Source organism: Rhinolophus sinicus, chromosome 3, assembly GCF_057876585.1.
Source record: "Rhinolophus sinicus isolate RSI-liver-muscle chromosome 3, RSI-T2T, whole genome shotgun sequence".
Taxonomy (NCBI): domain Eukaryota; kingdom Metazoa; phylum Chordata; class Mammalia; order Chiroptera; family Rhinolophidae; genus Rhinolophus; species Rhinolophus sinicus.
In genome coordinates this window covers 49,277,838-49,299,851 of record NC_142503.1, presented here as the reverse complement: position 1 = coordinate 49,299,851, position 22,014 = coordinate 49,277,838, and the positions used below count along the sequence as shown (strand labels likewise).

The 22,014-nt window shown below is 32.0% G+C and overlaps 1 protein-coding gene across 3 annotated transcripts in view; it reads right to left on the bottom strand.

Moving 5' to 3' along the window:
- AGGF1 (angiogenic factor with G-patch and FHA domains 1) overlaps nt 1-22,014 on the bottom strand; it is a 32,221-nt gene continuing 10,207 nt past the window's right edge. For 2 of the 3 annotated variants that reach the window (XM_019728154.3, XM_074328809.2), the window contains exons 5-14: nt 20,872-21,060; nt 17,633-17,963; nt 16,685-16,796; nt 16,357-16,408; nt 12,201-12,302; nt 11,176-11,341; nt 9,912-9,994; nt 6,469-6,596; nt 4,142-4,241; nt 2,435-2,846 (exon numbers count right to left, since the gene is read on the bottom strand). In XM_019728154.3, coding sequence (XP_019583713.1) covers nt 2,646-2,846; nt 4,142-4,241; nt 6,469-6,596; nt 9,912-9,994; nt 11,176-11,341; nt 12,201-12,302; nt 16,357-16,408; nt 16,685-16,796; nt 17,633-17,888 — 1,200 coding nt within the window. In that variant the 5' untranslated portion in view covers nt 17,889-17,963; nt 20,872-21,060 and the 3' untranslated portion in view covers nt 2,435-2,645. Of the gene's footprint in view, nt 2,847-4,141; nt 4,242-6,468; nt 6,597-9,911; nt 9,995-11,175; nt 11,342-12,200; nt 12,303-16,356; nt 16,409-16,684; nt 16,797-17,632; nt 17,964-20,871; nt 21,061-22,014 lie in introns of all 3 variants that reach the window. The other variant, XM_019728152.3, reaches the window with a different exon arrangement.

Here is a 22,014-nt window from a genome sequence, read left to right as displayed (position 1 = left end):
TCATTTGAAAGACTCCAAATGTATTTCCAAAGTTCAAGTCTAAAAACGTAAAATGAAGTATTTTGAATCAAAGATTCAGAACACAGACATAAGCGACGCCCTACAAAAACAAAAATAAGAAGCACATTTAGAATAAGATGATAGAGAAAAATACTTTCAACTGTTGCTGAGAACACCTTTACAGGTTGGGTCCAGAAATACCTCCCTGGCTCCCTGCCAAGCACAGCCCTCTGTCCTGCAACTTGACAGGGTGGCCTTTGTACAAAATCTCTGACATTTCTTGCTTTCCCTTGTTTGAGATTTCTATCTTCTTTTGCCTGCAATTTGAAAATGTACCAAATTAGAAATACTCTTTACATGAAAACTGGGAAGGTATTTGATTTGGGTGAGCCATTACTTTCCTTAAGTTCATGACTAGAATAGAAATGAAACATCAGAAGTAAAAATTGTTTTAAAAGCAGGAAAAAAAAATCTCTCTGAGAAAAAATGCTTCCTGGCTATTTAATTCCAGAAAACAATTTCTGTTATTTTATTCTAATGCTGATGGTTTCTTCTGTTCTTAATTTTTCCAGCTTCTCGTATTCTGGCAAAAATGTAAGATGTTAGGTTTCTCAAATTCAACAACTTGTAGCTTCACTTAAAACACACACTTAAAGGCTATTAAATTAATAAATTTATACTGTGTGAATAAACTATAATTTAAAACATTGACACAAAACAATTTTATGTGTAATCCAAACTGTACATAATTCACATCTATGCTTCTAAACAAATAGAAGCTCACATTTGTACTACTTTTACAGTTTACCAAGTGCTTTTTCTATACATTTTTTCATTTTCTATTCAAGACAGACATGTGAGATAAATATTATTCTTATTTCACAGTTGGGAATAGACCCAGACATTATTCAGTGCTTTAACCACTATATAGTGTAGCCCTGAGACCTTAGATTTGCAAAGGGTTTTAATAATGCAAATATCACATATATTTCAATTTTTATCACCATTTTCAAGTTTCCATTTTCTTAACAAAAGAAAACAATGAAAAAAAGTTTTCTGCAATCCAATAATAAAAATGGGAACAGACAGTGTACTAACCCAGTGAGCAAGATCTACCAGAAGCGAAGTCAACTTTGGGAGTCCTATATTGTTACCTATATATAGAGCACCAGTACCAAAACCACATTTAGATCATTTTTCCTATTTTGGATAAAATAATGCAGGAAACTCCTGTTGCCTCCAAGTCTAACATACATGGGTTAGGGCCAGGAAGGATACAGAAAAATACTTTATCCAGATCTGGAGTTCTAGGACCTCTGATTATCCCAGCTCAGGCCTTACAGGGACATGACAATTTGGTCAGATGTCTCATCTTCAGTAATAAATTTCTTTTTCTTTCTCCACTCTCTTTTCTCTAAAGGGTACCCTGTACCATTTAGACTAGAAATTCTAACAGGTAGCCTTTCTTTCTAAATTATCTTGCCTACTGTCTAATTTTTTTTCAGAAGTTTCCTTTCCTGTTCTAAATCTTGAAGATCTTTCTTTACAGTAGATGAGGGAGCTATAGCTTATAGTCACTGCCAGAAAAGGATCAGTTCCAGCATTAACTTCCCAGCAAAAAGCTGAGAGCAAAATCAGACAGACAATAGTGACAACTGGCAAAGAGCAGCGACACCTGCAGGCAGAACACTGCACTGCAGTTCTCCAGTATTTGAGGCTTTCCTTTTGTTATATTGCTCTGTCAATTTAAAAAGGAAAATTCTGGCTTGTCGTGAGTTAAAAGCAGACCAGTATGTTCAATGAATCACTCTGCATGTGAGGACATTTTCAAATGTATCTTGAGTTTGAGGCCTTGGCTAGGTAATCTGCAGTAGAAATCAGATTTATCTGGCACAACTCCATTGCCAGCAATGGGATTTATCAAAATTACAAATGCCAGCACATTGAATATTTCAATATTTTACTCAATTGTTCATTATCTAAATATTTCAGCTATGAAACAAACCAAAGGTAAATGCTTAATACATAGTACAAGTCAACAGATTCTTCACAGAAGAAAACAATGAAAGACTAATTTTCTACATCATGTTCATTAGTTCTTCAATAATATTACTTACGTTAGTTCAAGGATAATAAAATTTATGCACCACTACCCATGTTTTCTCAACATTTTTATCTAAGTTCTAAAGGGCATGAAACAAGAATGTGTATAGTCATAATTGGTTTTATAAACTTGTGATGTTTTCTTGTTGCACACCTTACAATAATGAATACATGGAAACAAGGACAAATGCACATTTAAGTCATTAGTGGGTATATGAATTTTACCTATATGGTTAGTTACTTATGTTGGTCTTGTAAATGACAAGATAAAATAACAAAGTTTGATAAGCTCATCCATGCCCTGTGAACTTGAATCCACTCACCAAATAACTTGACTCAGTCACTATTTATTAGTTTTAAAAAATGTTTTTTTAAAAGCTGCAAACCACACTTTATTATACACTTCTGAATCATGAGGGGGTAAATTGTGATCCAGTTCCCTCATGCCACTGGCTCTTTTGAAGGGAAAAGTTCTGCAATAAAATAAAAGAGTTTCCAGACTCTCTTATAAAAAAGATTGAATTGTGTACTATGACTGACCTTCACTCTACAGTCCCTTTGACCCAAGGCACGGTCCCTGGTGCATCTTTTTGAGGTTTAGTTTCTGGGAAGTTTTCAGCAAACCTCTCTCGTGCTTTTTCCCAGTTCTTTTTGCTCTTGTTTTGGAGAAGGTGAACATCTTCAATTGAGGATGGTTTGCCTGTCCCCAAGCCTGCATGTGCTCGCCGAAGCTGAAGCTGGATCTGTTACCAAAAGTTGAGCAGAGGACTTACTGTACAGTCAAAGCACATTGAAATGTGCTGCGTCCAACTTAGTATTTTAACTATAATTCTTTGATTTAGGAAAGATTGATGCACAAGAAAAACCTGTCAAATGCATCAAATACACACAGGAACACATACAAGATTATATATGGAACTTAAACTCATTTTTCTACATTGTCTTGCCTGTCAATAAGTACAGCTGACTCCACAAAAAATAGAGTATTCCTTAAATAGCAATCACCAAATTTCACTGAAATGCTGCAGAATCTGTCATCCCACTCTAACCAAAAGTAAAGGCAAGAGATTTAATTAAACTACTGTCCTAGCCTCACCTAAGTAAGTTAACAGGTAGGTTAAACATTAAGAGTCATAAAAAAAACTCTTGCTTATTTTCATAAAAGGAGGGGAGGACTTCTCATTATTTCGAGAACCATTAAAAGCTACCAACTGCTGAGTACCTAATGTCTGACAGGCATCATGTTAGGGGCTTTATCTTCATGACATCCTAAACAAGAGTTCTTATTATCCTCATTTTTACATGAAAACTGAAGTCCAAACTTGCCCTAAGTCCCACAAATAGTAAGTGACAGAACATATATTCTAACCTAGGTCTGACTATATAAAACTCAGTTCTTCCCATCGTATCTCAATAAAATGAGAAAATTTACATTAAACTCACAGTGATCCATTCATTATTTATTTAGGTACCAACTAATTATCAAGAAAGTTCTTTAGTCATGTTATTTTGTAAGATCATCCAAACCCCGATGAACCATGGGATTGCAGAATTAAATCATTGTATCATTTTTCAAGTATTATTCTGTCCATTGCTTGTTTGTTACATGCTCTGATTCTTGAACCCAAAACAGATTTTCCAGCTAATACAGAATCTGCTTGTTTGTAAAGTAACACTGGAATAGTACCAGGAATAGTAAGGAAGTCATTAAATACAACTAAAAGACACAGAAAATAACACTTACTAGCCTAGCTTCAATGAAGGAAAAAACTCTCAGAGGCTTCCTAAAAACAAAATCAAACAATGCACATCTATCTCTATATCTCTCTATCTCTCTATGTCTCTATCTCTCTATCTCTCTATATCTCTATATCTCTATATGTATGTTCGGTAATCATCCATGCCACAAAGGCAGTAATCATGTCTGTTTTTGCTTGCTACCATACTCCTAGCACCTAAGGAAAGCCTGGCACATATTAGATAGACAGTAAATATACCTGCTGTAAAAATAAAGAATGAAAGAAAGCACAAGTCTTACCGGAGTTTTCATTCCTCCACCGTCCTTCCCTAGGCCCTCTCCTTTCTTCCAACCCATCTTCTCTAACATCTTCCGACCTTTGTTGCTGTCAGTAATTTCACTTTAAAGAAAATTAAGACAGTTGACTTCTAAAAGACCATTTAGGTAACATTTATAATAAATGAAAGTATTAAAAATAATTGGTACAACTAATTTAGAAAACTGGCGTTATCTAATAAATTTGAAGATACATAAATTCTAATCCTACATACACTACTTAACAGAAAAACATGTACATGGTGCACAAATAAGACACGTACAAAAATGTTTTTGCAGCAAATCTAACAATAACCACAAATCAGAAACAACCCAGATGTCCCAGATCAATGATAAAATGGATAAATTGTGGCATATTCATACAAGATAATATTACACAGCAATGAAAATAAAATATACCTAACCAAATAATGTTGGACCAAAAAAATATAAACGCAAAATAAATAATGAATTAGTAAATTTCAAATTCAAAAATAAGTGAAAATAATCTGTTGCTGTTGAAAAAGAAAGAATAATAGTGATTTAGGAGGGTAGGTTTCTGGGGTTACTGACAATTTCCTATTTCTTGACCAAAAAACATGTATTTTACAACATGTTAATTATATAATATATGGCTGTTAATACTTACCTTTGTGTACTTTCCTGTGTATGTCATAACATCAATAAAAAAGTTAAAATAAAATGAAACAAAACCTATCATTCGCTATTTGCATTTGTTCTATTTTACATTTTGCAATAATTTAAGGTTATTTTAATTTTATGTTCTATCACATTGTCTTTTCAGTTCTACAAAAATATGTTAAATTAGCTCTTCAATAATAATTAACCAAGCAATGTCATACCAATATACTTCATTTTTTATTTCTGCCTTCTAATTTAACTCTAATGTAATCTTCATATTCTCCAGTAATTATTTCAAAATTATTAAAATTTTTAAAATATTTGCCATGTAGCTTAGTACCATAGTTTGCCACATATAATGCACACATTTTTGCCCAAATTTGTGAGGGAAAGGTGCACATTATACATGGGTAGTACTAATTCCATATCTATATGTTTGTTTTTTGTTTTTATTTTAAACTTTTATTTATTTAAGTGTGTTTTTCCAGGACCCGTCAGCTCCAAGTCAAGCTGTTGTTTCAATCTAGTTGAGGGCGCCGCCCATGTGGGGACCGAACCTGCAACCTTGTTGTCAAGAGCACCTCACTCTAACCAACTGAGCTAACCAGCCACCCCTCTATATAAGTGTTTTTAATTCTCCTATTTATGCTTATGAGTTAAAACTGTAACTCCAGAAATCAAAAACGATATACGTATGCAAAATAATACCCTGGAATACAATAATCGGTTTTGTTGAACTTACGACAAACTTGCAACGACGAAGAGTTCTTGGCCTTTTATGATGCGTAAATATTGTAAATTTGTTACCGGTACATAAAATTTCTTGTACCTTGTGATCTGTTCTTGTATTTTGTAATTATCTGTTACAGAAAATTTCTTGTACCATAATATGTTAAAAAAATACATGCTAAAACTCCTTTACAATACAAAAAACAAGTACCCAAATGTAAACAAATAAAAATTTGAATTAAAAAATTAAAACGAAAGATTTTTTTCCCTGAAAGCTTCGTCCAAAACCATGGGTGTGCATTATACATGGGAGTGCACTGTACACGGCAAAATACAGTATGTATATCTAATTCATAATACTGTATTTTATCAAATCTGACTCCATAAATTGTAAGATGTGCTGTTATTTTATGTAGCATTAAGAAAAACTGCTGGCATGTATAACTGTAAAACTCTATCCAGGTAGTATATCTTATAATCAATAAAGTATGATATTTAGTCAAAATTTTGTAATGAGTTGTCAGTTCCACAGAAAAGATTTAAATTTTAACTAAATCCAGAATTTATATTCTGCAAAAAACATATAGCTAATTTATGATTAAATGCAGAAATATGGTCACATTGTAGGCCTCAAAATTACATTTTGTGCCTCTGGATACCTACTGTATAAAAGTATACTCACTCAGTTGGGTGGCTAGCATGTTAGCTTTGCATATATATATATGTGTTTTTAAGTATGTGTACTCACACATATGCTCAGTATTTTTCTAGGGAATAATGGAATTCTAATATTAGAGGAAAATGTAAATAGATGTAATGTTTCCATCTTGTTCAGAACCATTCTTTCAAAAGATACCTATCAGACTATATAGCCCTATAAATCAAATTATCTTACGATTTGGTACAAAGAATTGTTTCAAGCAATTAAAGTTAATACTTACGAATGAACAGATGCAGGAGCATCATCTCTTTGGAAAGTTCCTTCACTTCCAATCTGCTCCCTACGTTTCCCAGCTCTATCTTTATATTTTGGATTCTTCAATGCCTTTTCATCTTCGTAGTCTGTATTCTTTATAAACACAAAATATTTGTTGATAAAACAAAGCTGATAAATAAAAATGAAATGTCTGCATATTTGCATTACTTAACAAATATGGTTCAATGTGGTGTCTATTAAAGAATTAAAATAAGCCACGATGTAAATTAAGACAGTTATATTATTGAATATGCTATCTTTATTCCATGCTCTTTAAAATGTTTATATTATTCCAAGTTGTATTACAACACAAATTGTACAGATTAATCATACATGTACTGTAATATGTAATCATAAAATAATACAGTGAAATACAGTATATTTTGACTTAATGCTGTATACTCCTATCTCATATCAACCACCAGCATTCAAAAAAAATATGTAGGGGCCTGCCCAGTGTTTCAGGTGGTTGGAGCACCGGGCTCCTAATACAGAGGTCACCAGTTCGATTGCCACATGGGCCAGTGAGCTGCGCCCTCTACGGCTAAGATTGTGAACAACGGCTCTCCCTGGAGCTGGGCTGCCAGAGACCAACTGCCTCAGCCCTGCAGGGGGCGGGTAGGGGGGGGCATGGGCCAGGGAGCTGTGTCCTATACAACTAGACTGAGAAACAACGACTTGAACCGGAATGGGGGAAGTTGGGGGGCGGGAGGCAGAAGAAGGGGGGGGGGAAATATGTAGAACCACTGGGGTTGGAAATAAAATCTATTTCTCCTTTTCTCTAAGGAACTGAAAGTACCAAAGGACCTAAAACAGTTTGATCACTGTGCCTTGGAAAGAAAAATGTAGAAAGTCTTTTTAAAAAATGGATAAAAAGCAAGTACTCTTTTACTCTGGCAATGATAATAGCTTTTTGCTTTAATATAGTTCTATCTATATGATTAATCAGTCACTCAACAAATATTTACTGAGTAAACAGTGTGTTAAGCTCCATACTAGGTGATGGAATGCGAAGAGATTTATAATCCCGGAGGGCAGACACACATAATCTTTAGCATGCTACGGTATGGCTGGTTCAACAATAAAGGTATAGGTAAGATGTGGCAGTGACACAAAAAAGGAGGTAATTAATTCAGCTTGGGGCTTCAGAGAAGGCTTCTCTGCACCCTTTGTTATTACTTGCTGATCTTTATATAAAAAGTACAATAGTCATCCACAGAGATGCTAGAGGCTGCTAGAGCAATTCAAGCAAAGTACCACAGAAGTTTTTACTTAATTTTGTTTTTAATCAGAGAAAAAAAACAATCACTAACCCTAATGGTTTTTCCCCCCAGAAGACACAGAAATTGAGTTAAAACTTTTGAGAAAACATTTTATTTTCTCCTTATATATCTCCTATTTTCCTCCCAAATTAGCCCCTTGACATTTTTTCTATTATTTCTCTCCCTTAGTACAACAGTAACAATACCAATACAGTTTTGCAGAATATATATTATTTTGACAGCATCTTTTCTCACCTCTTCATGAAGTGTAAAAAGCACTGGACAAACACACTGAAGACCTAGATTCTGTATCTAGCTCTGTCATTTAGTAGCTGGGTGATCCTTAGCTTAATTTCTCAAATGTAAACGGAAAATATTAATTACCTTTCTGGTCTACTTGTAGGATTAAATGGTAACATTTTTTAACAGCCCTATTGAGGTATATTATCCTACAATAAATTACACATGAAGTGTACAATTGAGACACTTTTGAGATAGGTATACACTTATGAACCATCACCACAATCAAGGTAATGAATATATCTATCTCCCACAAAAGTATCCTTGTCCTTTGTTGTAATCCATGCCTCCAGACCTCCCTGTGCATCCTTCCTCTGAGGTATTCAAACAACCACTGACCTTTCTGTCATGTATTAGTTTGCTTTCCTAGAATTTTATGTAAATAGAAGTATATACTATGTACTCGTTTTGTCTGGCTTCTCTCATTCAGCATAATTGAGATTCGTCCATATTGTTACCTTATCAATAGCTCATGCTTTTTTTATTGCTAAATCGTATTTGACCATATAGACACACCATAGTTTATCCATTCAGATGAACACATAAATTTTTCCAGTTTTCACTATTGGGAAAAAAGCTGCTATGAACATTTGTTTTCTAGTCTTTATAGGAACATATGCTTTCCTTTCTCTTGGGCCAAAATGGTGAATCAGACAATAGGTGTATACTTAAATTTTAAAGAAACTACTAAACTCTTTTCCAAAACAATCACACCATTTATATTCTCACCAGAAGCGCATGAGAATTCTAGTTCCTCCATATGCCCACCAACACTTGGTACGGTCAGTATTTTTAATTGGTTTTAATTTGCATTTCCCTAATGACTGTTGATACTGAACATCTTTTCATGTGTTTATTTGCCATCTGTACATATGCTTGAAGCATCTATTCAAATCTTTTGCTCATTTTTTAATTGAGTTGTTTTCTTACTGAGTTTTGAGAGCTCATTATATATTCTAGATATAAGATATACGATTTTTTCAGACATAAGATTTGCAAATATTTTTCCCAGTCTGTGGCTTATCTTTTCATTCTCTCATCAGTGTCTTTAGAAGAACAGGTTTTGGAGGAAATGCAATTTATTAATCTGTTCTTTTATGGGTTATGCTTTTGATGTTAGATATCTAAAAAATCTTTGCCTAGGGGTAGCTAGTTAGCTCAGTTGTTTAGAGTGTGGTGCTGATAAAAATCTTTGCCTAACTTTACTTTTTAAAGGTTTGCTTTAAAAATTTTATAGTTTTAGCTTTTAAATTCATTTCTATGATCCATTGTGAGTTCATTTTTATGTATGTTATAAGGTATGGATCAAAGTCCCTTTTGTTATTGTTGTTTTTGCATATGGTAATCCAATTGTTCCAGCACTGTTTGTTGAAAAAGACCATCCTTCCTCCACCAAATTGCCTCCACACCTTTGTTGAAATCATACATATATAGACCTATCTATATGGATCTATTTCTGGACTCATCATTCTGTTCCATCGACCTATTTATGCCAATACTATACTGTCTTGATTACATAGATTATAATGAGTCTTGAAATCGGCAGCTTTAGTGCTCCAACGATGTTCTTCATTGATAACATTTTAATGCAAATTTCAAAAACCAGAAATGGCTAGGGCATTATTACCATTTTTCTACTCTAATGTAGAGTATTATTATCATTTTTCTACTCTAACTTCCATAGTTTTTGAGACAACAGTAAACAACTGGAAGAAATCACATAGTAAATCTCAAAATCATTCTAAATAACTTTTTATATATAAAATGGACTATGCATATCTAAAGGCATTTGTACTCAAAACCAGGTGCACAATTTAACACATGTAACAGTATTTAACATCCTTACCTGCAAACCATATTTTACTCGTATTTTCTTTAATTCTTTTCTCCTTTCCAACTCTTTTTCCTCCTTGCTTAGTGTTGGACCAACTAAAAGGAAAGAGTTTGATTTTAAAAGGAAAACTCAATCTGATAGATGTTATATAAAATTAATACTCTTATTTAATAATAAAACACTAATAGTATTAGTAGCCCATCTGCAGATTGATCAAAAGTTCCAATAAATGTTAATATAAAAAAATCTTGTGTTATGATGATGTCCTTTCAGCATTTTGATAACTAAATCTACTTGGAAAATAAACCAAAACCCAAAGATTATAGGAATGTTACAGTATAGATACTGAAAGAAATACCAAACAGCGTAAGTTTTTTTATATGATTACTGTAATAGAATCCCAAATGCAGAAATATTGTGAATTTTCCAAAGGAACATAGGCATGTGCAAAAGAAAAATCACAGAACCCAAGATTCATGTTATTGTATAATGTAAATTTGTATAATTGTATATTGTAAAATAATACTTATTTTCATAATCTAGTATCAGAAAAGAAAATATATACAAAGACCATGCAGAGTTGGTATTTAGGGGAAATACTGATGTGAAAAAAATTAGTTCTCACTAGTTCAAAGTATCTATTTAAATTTCAAAGCCTTAGATGAATAGGCTTAAAGCAAGGTAGCACACTCCTACAGTGTTATTTACTATAGTAAATAATGGTATACACACAGGTGATACAGCAACGGAAAATGTAAGTAGGAAAGCAAACATGTCAACCAATAATTCTTAATACGTTGGCTATTATTTTCTATGATACTATTATATGACAGAGTTAAACTGTGGATGACTTTTTCATATCAATAAATAGATGTTAAAAGGAAACCAATCTTTATATTACATAATTATGTCACAATTACTCTTTTGAAGGACATTTAGCTACCATTGCAGTGCTGCTTCAAAAGTATACTAAACTACATTAGCAAAAACAGAGCTAATGATTATCTCCTGGTGAGACAGTAACCTAATGCTGCAACAGCACAACTAAATTACTACATAGAAAAATCAACTACAATCATAATCTATTAGCCTAGGTCTATTAGCAAATTTCAAATACATGTCATTTCTCAGTCTCATTTGATAATATTCACTGAAATGTAAATATATCTCAATACAGCATTATATCAATTTGATACGAAGCTGTTAGCCAACTGATTCTTTTTTAGAACACTCCAGTGAATTAAAAAGTCATCATGTCCACATATGTTTGACATACCAAGAGATTCATCTTTCTTATCAAGACGAAGGTGAGCTCTAACCTGCCCTGGTTCGCAGCCATCGCAGGTGTCACTGCCAGGGTGAATGTGAAAGGACAACACCGTCTCTCCAATTTTCACTTCATCTCCATGCTCAAGTACATAAGGGTCACATTTAGTTTTAGGCTGAGGGGGAAAATTACAAAACAAAAATCCAGGTGCGTTACATATGATTATTTTATGTCTACTGTAATTATGTCTGATTATAACAAAAAAATACTTGAGATGGTTCTCAATGAGATAAACACAGGCACATATTTCCACAACTTGAGGATGATGCATAATGTTCTATTAGCGGAGAAGATATCTGAACTGAGGAACTTCGAATTTTTATATTATCAAAATCCACAATCTCCCAATCTCCATGCCCAATCCTCTCAGAGAAATACCTAACCCAAACTTCAATCAATCTATTACCATAATGAATCATGGTCAAAAAGATGAAGTGTTAAGGGAATAAGTGAATCATATTTCCCTTTTTCCCTTCTTTTCTCTTGATAATTCAGTTTTATTTCATTTTTGATTCTTATATACTAAGAACAAGGCCTCCCTCTCTCTCCTTCCAGTGCCAAACACTTTGCTACATGTTGGGGATAGAAGAGGTAACTGGACAAACGTAGACCCTGCCTTCAAGGAGTTTCCTGTTTAACAATATTTTCATTAAAACAATTTAAAAAAAAAAAAAAAACATAAAAAGATGGGCCCCTAAAGTTTCTGTAAGGACATTTACTCTGAATAGCTTTAAAATGCATTTATTTCTAAAAATATGGCACTGATACATAACTAGAAGTCAAAACTCAATAATCAAATCTCTACTTATATTTTTTTCAGCCCTTTCCAGGAATTCCCTTCCACATAATACATTTGGACTTGAACAATTATCGAAACCAAATGATATGTATAATAACCATGGCCTTTTAGGAATAAAAAATTTCAGTTCAGTTTTTAAAAATAATGTACAAGTAATTAATTAATATACACTTACCTGAAGAATCTGTTTTCCATTAACAACTGTACCATTTTGACTGCCTTGATCCACAAGGACATAACTTTGTAAGTCATGGTCAAAATAAATTTCTGCATGAAACTTAAAAAAGAAACCAGGTAATTACAGGTAGCATACTTTTTTTTTTACCATAGATAACAATTTTTCTATGATAGGATACAATGGACTTGAGTCTCGGATAATTTAACTTTTTTTTTTTTTAATACTTTTTCTGAACATAGAAGTATTATAATGCTCCTAGTAGAAATGTGGATGTTACAGAAGAAAATACACATAATTCCACCTATAACCATCATTAATAATTTAACATGTGTCCTACCTTTTCTACTTCTATAACATAGTTGAAACTATACTATATAAACAATTTGAAATTATTTTTTTACCTAAAGTATTTTTCTGTATCATTAAAAATTCTTAATACAAAAAATGATTTGAAACATTCAAGGTCAACTTCTCAAAGTTTTCCAGTTTTTCAATACTCAGGACTACTCACCTTCTCCTTGCTCCACAGCACTTTGTTTATATGACACTTACCTTACACGAAATTACTGCATATATAATGTCATTGTACTGCTTACAATTACTGCTTACATTAGTTTACATTATTGCTTACCTCTCAGTACATAATACACTGCCCACATATACTGGACATGTACTCAATACATGTCTTTTTAACTGGATAAAGAGCTGCAGAAATCTTTAATTTAAAATTTCACATACAATACACAATGGTGGGAATGTAAAATGGTCCAACAGCTTTGGAGGGGTCTGACAGTTCCTCAAAAGGTTAAAGAGAGTTACCATATGATCCAACAATTCTACTCCTAGGTATATACATCAAGAGAAACAAAAACATACATCCAAACAAAACTTGTACACAAACGTTCATAGAAGCATTATTCTTAATAACATTATTCTTAATAGTGGAAACAATTCAAATGTCCGTCAATTGATGAATAAACAAAATGTAGTATATTCATACAATGAAATATTAATTTGGCAATAAAAAGAAATGAAGTACTGACATATCCTACAACATGGATGAATCTTAAAGACATGCTAAGTGAAAAAGCTAATTACAAAAGATTACATGTAATATGATTCCATTTATATGAAATGTGCAAAATAGGCAAATCCACGGAGACAGAAAGAAGATTGGTGGTTGACTTGGGCAACGGGAGTTGGAAGGTCATGAGGAATTACTACTATTGAGTATGTTTGTTTTTATGGTGATGAAAATGTTCTAAAATTTATGTGATGATGGTTGCACAACTCTATGAATACACTAAAATCCTCTGAATTATATACTTTCAATGGGTAAATTGTACATGGTATGTGGACTATATCTCAATAACGTTGTTCTTTAAAAATTTCATAAATATAAATTAAAAAATGTTTCAAACACTAAAAGAATATACTGAATCTGTCTACTCGTGACGCAGCTTTAATAAATTTTGCCATATTTGCCTCAGATACTTAAAATAAATTATCCATTGATGTGTACCACACTGTCCATCACCCAACTTGCCTTTTCAGAGGTTTGATGTTTATTCATTCATGATACATCTCTTTATATTTTTACCACCTATGTATCTATAAACAATGTTTTGCCTGATTTGGAACTTGATATAAATGAGAATCATAACTATATGAATGGTTTATTGAGATATAATTTAGATACAGGAAATTCACAGGTCTTAAATGTATAGTTTGATGAGTCTGACAAATGTATGCTACTGTATATATTTCTTTTATTTTACATCTTTAGCTTAATCCAGTTGTTGTGAACAGTTGTGCCATTTTGCTGAATGGTAATCCACTACATGGATGTACCACAATCCACATATTCTTCTGATGTTGGACATCCAGGTTTTTCCCAAGATTTCACTTTTGTTTAAGTTTCTGTTAATGTTCTTATACATGCAGCTTTCTTATGGACAATGAAAGGATTTCTCTTAGATAGATAGTTAGGAATGAAATTGCTAAACTATGTATATGCAAATCTTAAACTTTATTAGATTACTGCCATACTGTTTACCAAAGCGGTTGTACCAATTTATATTCCCAACAGCAGTCTACAAGAATTCTTAATTCCTCTATATATATCCTTAACCAACCCTTGGTATTGTCAGAATTTTTAATTTTTGCAAGCATAACAGATGTGAAATTAAATCTCATCATTGTGATTTTAATTTGCATTTCCTTGATTACTACTGAGGCTGAAATCTTTTCTTATATTTATTAGTTGTTCAGGTTTCCTCTTCTGTAAATTTTCTCTTCATGTCTGTACATTTTATTCAGTCAGGTTGTTTAGAATAAAACTATTGAAACCATTTAAAGTCTGTTGACTTGAAATCTTATTCCAAAAAGCTATTCTAAATCATTCTCCCAACAGGAGTGATATTTAATAAATATGATGAATGACAACTGACACCTTGGTTTCTTCGTTTGTATTTCTTAAATTAACAGAAAGATTGAATGGTTTTCACATGCTAACCATAATTATTTCCTCTATTTTGCATTGCTTATTTATGTCCTTCATTAATTCACCTATTGCTGTCACAGTAGGGTTTGAAAAAGTGAATTTGCATTAGCTTTTAAAATGTAAAGGATATACCGGGGGTACCAAAAATAATGTACACATTTTAAGAGATGTTATCTATGTATTACTTTTCAAAGTTGAATTGAATTACGGTAGCAATGTGTAGTATGACATTTGCTCAAAAGATGGCATTCATCAAACGAATGCTAGTGCATTGCATTGCAATTTTAATACAGTTTTTGCCTTTCTTAAAATGTCTATACATTTTTTTGGCACCCTCTGTATATTTTGTCTTATTTGTGTGACTATCCGAGTCAGCCTTTTAAATTTACTTAACACATAAAGAACTTCAAACTTAAATTATTCAAAATTTAAAAAAAAATTATTCAAAATTATTTTCTCTCTGTGAATTTTTTTTCCGTTTTTTTTTTTTTTTTTAACTTAGAAGGTCTTCTCCTATCCAGTGGTGAAATATTTGTTTGTTTTTTCCCACAATATTAATATGAAATGTGTGGGGTTTTTAATTTTTTTCACCTACTTGACAAATTATCTACCATACCAGTGGACACATTAGTTTATAAGAGAGAAAGAAAAAGCAGAAATGCTACCAGAGAACTACTATATTTTAGATTGGAGTCAGGGAAGGACCTCTTTGCTGTTTAAGTTACAGACTGGGTTTTCTTCAGGGGCAAAATAATAAAGGGTCACAGGAAAGTAAAAAAGCAAGATAATTTGGTCAGAGTTAAGATTATGAGGATTTACTCCCCTATGAATGACTCCAAACATAATAAAAATGGTTAGTCTTTCAATCTAATGATGAGAAACAAATTTCATTCCAAAAAGACAACTCACATAAACTATATACTTTAGATCCATATTACATAGTACATTAAACAGAAACAAACAAACAGGTATGATGAAAGGTCAAAATATAGAAAAAAAACAAAGATAACAACCATGGAAGGGAGGGGGGAAAACTACAGAAAATACAGTAAAGAAAAAGATAAATATGAAGTATACAGTCTCAGTAGCTAAACCTTTTGATTTGATTTTACTTATAGTTTAAGTTGCAAATCTTTCCATATAGTATGTTTTAAAACCCCAACTGTTCTTTTTCCTGAAACCCTGAAACCATTGTAAGTTCAACTAGGAAAAGCTATAAACGGAGAGCCTCGGTAGAAGATGATAGATTGTTCCTGGGCTATAATATACTCTGGATTCAAAGTAACCATTTACTACAGTAGCCTGAATCCAGGTCTGATTCATTTTTGAACTGCCATAATATCTCGTATATTTATTTCATTCAATAAATACCTATTAAATGGGTATTATTTTAATACTTAAATTAATCCACATTTTCTACTCCTGCTCCAGACTGTTAAAAATTAAACAAAATTTAGTTAATCCAAATTGTAATAAAGAATTTTTATTTTCAAAAGCAGTGGATTAAACAAATCTGCATTGCTTTCCTTACCATTACTACAGTGGCTATTAACCTTTCTATTAAATGGGGAAAACTCTAACTTTCTGCTATAATAATGATTTATAAAATTACATCTGGGGTGTATATCTGAAAAAAATCAAAGAGCTTACCTTACTGACACCAACTTCAGGGATTCGGAGAGTATGCTCCATATCTTTCTCTCTGCAGAGTTAAGGAAAATGTCTTTAGTAATTTTTGAAGCACATATAAATGCAGCAATAGTGACATGGAAAGAATTTTTAAGATTTTTTTGTTGTTTTATAAAATAATGTTTAAAAAAAAGATAATGTTAAAATGCAATATTTATAGAGGGAGGTGCATGGATGTCATTCTTTCGTCTATTCAATAAGTACCATGCAAATTTCATAACTGCTCAAGAAATGTATAATCCACTAGAATAAGACAAGTATACAACTACAATAATATTAAACATTTTACCTTCCAATTGTAGCAGGGTTTACAGCTGTAATGATAAAAAGTGATCCTGTCTGCAACACTGGTGATCTAATAACAATTACTCTAATACATGGGGGCCAAATTTTTTCTTCATCTGCCAAAGAAACAAGTGGGTAAACATTAATTCAAACACTATGGAAAAAAATTATTAGAAATGTCTAGGGATAGTAGGAGGCATCCATAAAATACAAATGTATTGATCAAAAATCTTAATTCTATTTAAAACAACCTTCTTAAATCCTGCTATACAACGTACCAACTTAAAGTGATCAACCTAAAGGTATATAGCAAATTCAGCATTTATTACAATTATAAAATAACTCTGTTTTAAGGTCTGGGAATTTGAAAATATTGCAAACAAGGCTTTTTATATTAAGTTAAAAAAATTGAGTCTACCCTTTTTTAAAAAAGTAAAAAATTCCATTAAGAACAAAAAAAGTTCATATACCCTAATATGAAACCCTGGGTTTTAAAAGCACGCCTTTATAACCTCAAGTACAAAAATATTAGATTTACTCTAATACCTATGTAGCTGAATTCATGGACTACACTTTTTAAAGGCAATCTGCTTCTCCCCCCTCAATTATAAAAGTAGATTACAAATATCTAACCCACTAACATAGACTTAATACATATTTTAGGATTAGAACATAGGTAATTTGGTTTTGTGTCCCACTGACTAGGCCATTCAATGCAATGAAACTTTAAGGTCCAAGTGTTAGCCATTTATTCACATCCTACTCTCTAAAAATAACCAAGTGGCAGCCCACATAATTTTTAGTAATGTCATTCAAATAATCAGTTTAAAACAATCAGTTTCCTTTTTGGCAGATCTTTACATGAGTTGCTAACATCTTCAACTGTGTTGCTGTTTTACAATGACCACACTGGGTTATTTCTGTAAAAATTAAATAATGGTTATTTACTCACCTTCATCCTCAGTGTCTTCTGCACTTACACTGTCTTCACTGGTAATGTCTTCATCATAACTGTCCTCGGTCTGAGAGTCTGTAATTTCACCTTCTTCTGGCTCACTATCAGTCTCTATGATTTTCTCATCTTTAAATGAAGTCGAATTATAGATGTTTTCATTAAGAGGAGATTCTATAGTCTTTCCGCTAACTGGAACAGTGAATTTAGAGGAATTATTTTTGTAATGAATGTCTATTTTGGCCTTCTTTTTCATATTTGTAAAATCATCTCCCTCTCTGCAGCTTATATGTTCCACACTGGATGGTTTTTGATCTTCTGAATTCAAATCCTGGCAAGAGGTGGGTGGGGAGGCAGAAACAGGGGAGAATAACCTTAAATATGACCATCTTATAATATTTAATGCTAAAAGTTTCAATGAATTAGTGAAGATATATACAGTGAAATAACAATGGTTACAATCTTTACCCCCTCTTCTGCTCGTGTTCCCTTTCTTGGTTAGTGACAATACCATCCACTTATCATCCAAATCAAAACTCTTACTGTTACCTTTGACATCCCCAAACCAGTACGTGAAATCAATTACCAACCGTGTTTCCCCGAAAATCAGACCTAGCCGGACCATCAGCTCTAATGCGTCTTTTGGAGCAAAAATTAATATAAGACCCGAAATTAGATTAGATTACATTATACCCGGTCTTATAGTAAAATAAGAGTGGGTCTTATATTAATTTATGCTCCAAATGACACATTAGAGCTGATGGTCCAGCTAGGTCTTATTTTCGGGGGAACACGGAAGCACTATAGACTATGGTTACAATTTATCCCAATCCTCTCTTTATCTATTCTCAATGTCCTCAACTGTCCCAGTCCAGGCCTTCATTCATCACTTATTGCTTGGACCAGGTGACAGCCTACAGACCAATGCTACCCAATAAAAATATAATGCAAGCCATATTTATAATTTAAAGTTTTCTAATAGTCACATTAAAAAGGTTTTAAAAAGCAGGTGAAATTCATTTTATTACTTTATCTAACCCAGTATTTACAAAATATCTTCATTTAATATATGTTAACATTTAATCAATACAAAAATTACCAATGAAAGATTTTACATGGACTTTTTGTACTGTCTTCAAAATTGGGAGTAGTTTACAATTACAACACATCTTAATTAGGACCAGTTACATTTCCAGTGCTCAATAGCCACATGTAGCTAGTCGGCTACCTTATTAGACAGTGCAGGCCGAGAGAATACAGGTACCCTAAACTTTCTTTTTGAACTTTGTTTGAACCATTTATGAAGTCAACACATAAAATACAGAACTGGCACTGATTACAGCAGGGATTTAAAGATCCTAATGTACCTAAAGTAGCAGAACAGTAGTTTTAGGAAAATGTAGTACTTCATTGAGTTGGTTTGTTAACACCCAACAGTTTCAAGTATCGATGAATCAGTTACATCTCTTATACAAAATTCCAACTTACCTGGCCTAAGCCTTTTATTATTTATTATACAATTATATTGGGTATGTCTTACAACAAATGAACAAATCTATTATTTTAACCTTAGAAGAAGCAGAGAGTTATTTTCCTCTTTTTTTCTTTGGTTTCTAGCAAACTAAATTTTCTTTCTACCTTAGAGCCACATGATGAAATGAATTCATTATGTTCTTCTATCATTTTATAAAATATGGAAGCATCTGAAACACATATTTTTAATAGCGACATAAATTCAGGTTAGACTGGCTAAACACAGTGTGACAAACTATATACACTGCCAGCAATACAAACTCACCAAGGACAAGAACAAGGGCAAGGAGCTGAACAACTATGAGCTTTAAAGCCCATTGCGAATCATAGCAAAAAATTTCCCTATCTATATTTACTTTTAAAAAAAGCAGTTTCCAGTCTTGTATATTTTATTATTATTGCTGCTTGTAAAACAACATATTTAAAATAAAAATGAATGAAATTGCCAGAGGTGCTACTTTTTAAAAACTATTTGCCAGTCCCGAATGTTAAATATCCATTAATAGAAGTACTTTCACAACCTATCCTTTCAAATAGTTCAACCGTTAGTAACAGGTAGGAGTCATAAAACAGCATTCTTGAAAGCAAACAGAAAAACCATTTTTGGTATTTTATGTCACATACTCTTCTATTGCTAGGTATTTTCAGTGAAAATAATAAACAAAAACAAATCAAATAGAGAATAGAAAATAAATCCCAACAGAATCTCAATTCCATATTTGAACTTTAGTATTATACATTTAAAGGCTTCTTCTTTGGTTAAGAAGAGAAAAACATGAGACAGAATTTGAAGAGTAAAGTATCAAATAGCTGCCACAATTCATAAAATGCCAATACAACAAATAAGCCTCCATTCCTGCCTATAAACCACCAACCTTGTCCATGGAGTGAGTAGAAATAAAAACATCAATAACATTTTTTGTATTTTCCTTCTTTCAATTTAAATTATATCATAAGCATTTTTTAAATTCCCCAGTCTTTATAACTACCATTTTAAGGCCTAAGTAATGCTTTTTAAATTAAATGTTCTATCATTTTTTTTAACCAATATCTGTGGACCATTCGCACTCTTAGTTTTTTTCTGTTCTTATAAATATTGCTATATAATTATACAAAAGCACTTTATTTCTTTGGACTTAAAAAAATAATTACCAGAAGTGAGATTTTCCAATTAAAAAATAGCAACATTTTTATGGTTATTCATACAAATAGCCAATTTTCCAAAAAAATACCAATTTACACTAATAAATATGTACCTCCTCTATATTTGCCAGAAATAGATTTTTTTAAATTTTTGCTAACATAATAGGTAAGAAATTGCTCAAAACGACTAAGAAAGTTGAACTTTTATTTACGTCTACTTACAAACTGTTTTTCTTTTATTGTGAATTGTACATTGACATCAACTTATCAGTTGAGGGTCTGAAAGTTCTTCCAAATTATGTAATACAAGAGCATTTTATCTGCGTTAAATCTACCTCTTTCAAACTTTTAAGAAATTCCTTTAACTTCTAGTAACTGAGAATTTCTGAAAAAGTCCATTTGGCCCATGTGAATGCCTCTTGGTTAATACATTCTGATATCTTATTATCTTAATGGATATATTTGAAATACAGAGTTAATGAATGATTTTCAGTTTCATCAAAAAATTTTGGTTTAATCATGATATCACCAGTATGTAAATTAAAAATTTATGAAGACAATACCTTTTCCTCATTTGTTGTAGAAGAATCTGGATCCTTTCTTCTCTTCTTCAACTTTTTATCTTTACTTTGTTTTGTGCCAGAAGTCTGGTAAGGCTGCAGATCTACTCGAGAATGAAATTGATATCGACCACTTTCCACATCACAGTAGTAATAAATTCCAGTGGAAGGGTCATAATACAGTTGATTTTCCTTTCAAAAATCAAGAAAACAGCAAGTTTTATTTACGTAAGATGAAATAAAATAGAAAAACAAACAATAGAAATATCAAATATATTCAAATACAGTGAATATTGTTTCTTTTAAGATAATGAATAAAAATATCAGAATGAAAACAGCTTGTAATTTTCCAAAATACTTTACCATTCAGTATCTGCTCTAATTTTCATAGTGAGAAAAATGAGTACATTTAAATATTAAATTAAATCATGAAACTGCCAACATTTGACCATTTTTTAACTTACAGAAACAGCAATTTCATATGGTTCAACTTACTACATTAATGAACAATGATAACAAGAAATATTTTAGGAGTTATGAAAACTAAGGTATCCATCATAAAAGCAATTCCAGACTCATTATCCTTATTACACGATAATGGTTCAACAGTATAAACCCCCAAACACTTCTCTCAATGTTATAAAACAAAAATTTGCACTTTAATGTTCATGACGAAAAGTTCTAAAGAAAAATTTGAAAATAAGGTTAACTTCATAAATACAACATAACAGTCTACATAAAGAAATCAATTAAAAAAATCATTTTCACCAATTCTACAGTAAGTAACAGGACTTACAAGTGAAACAACCATGCAAAAATGAATTTTGGAAAATTATGGAAAAAAACTAGAAAGATAAAATTATGTCATCGTCATCATCTGCATTTATTAGATACTGGCCAGTACTCTATAATCAAGAGTTAGTTGAAAGTCTGTATTTTCTTTACAAAAGACTTTCATAAATCCATGCAGATCAGACCTGGAAACATCCTATGATGCATTGAGATTAAGAAACTAAAATTTATTGAAAAAGAGTAATTTATTTTTCTAATTGTTGATATTATTGCAATTTATTGTCTTTAATCCATTCTGTAGATCTCTTACAAAAATATTTTGAATTTTATCTCTTTCCCTTAACTAAAAACCAA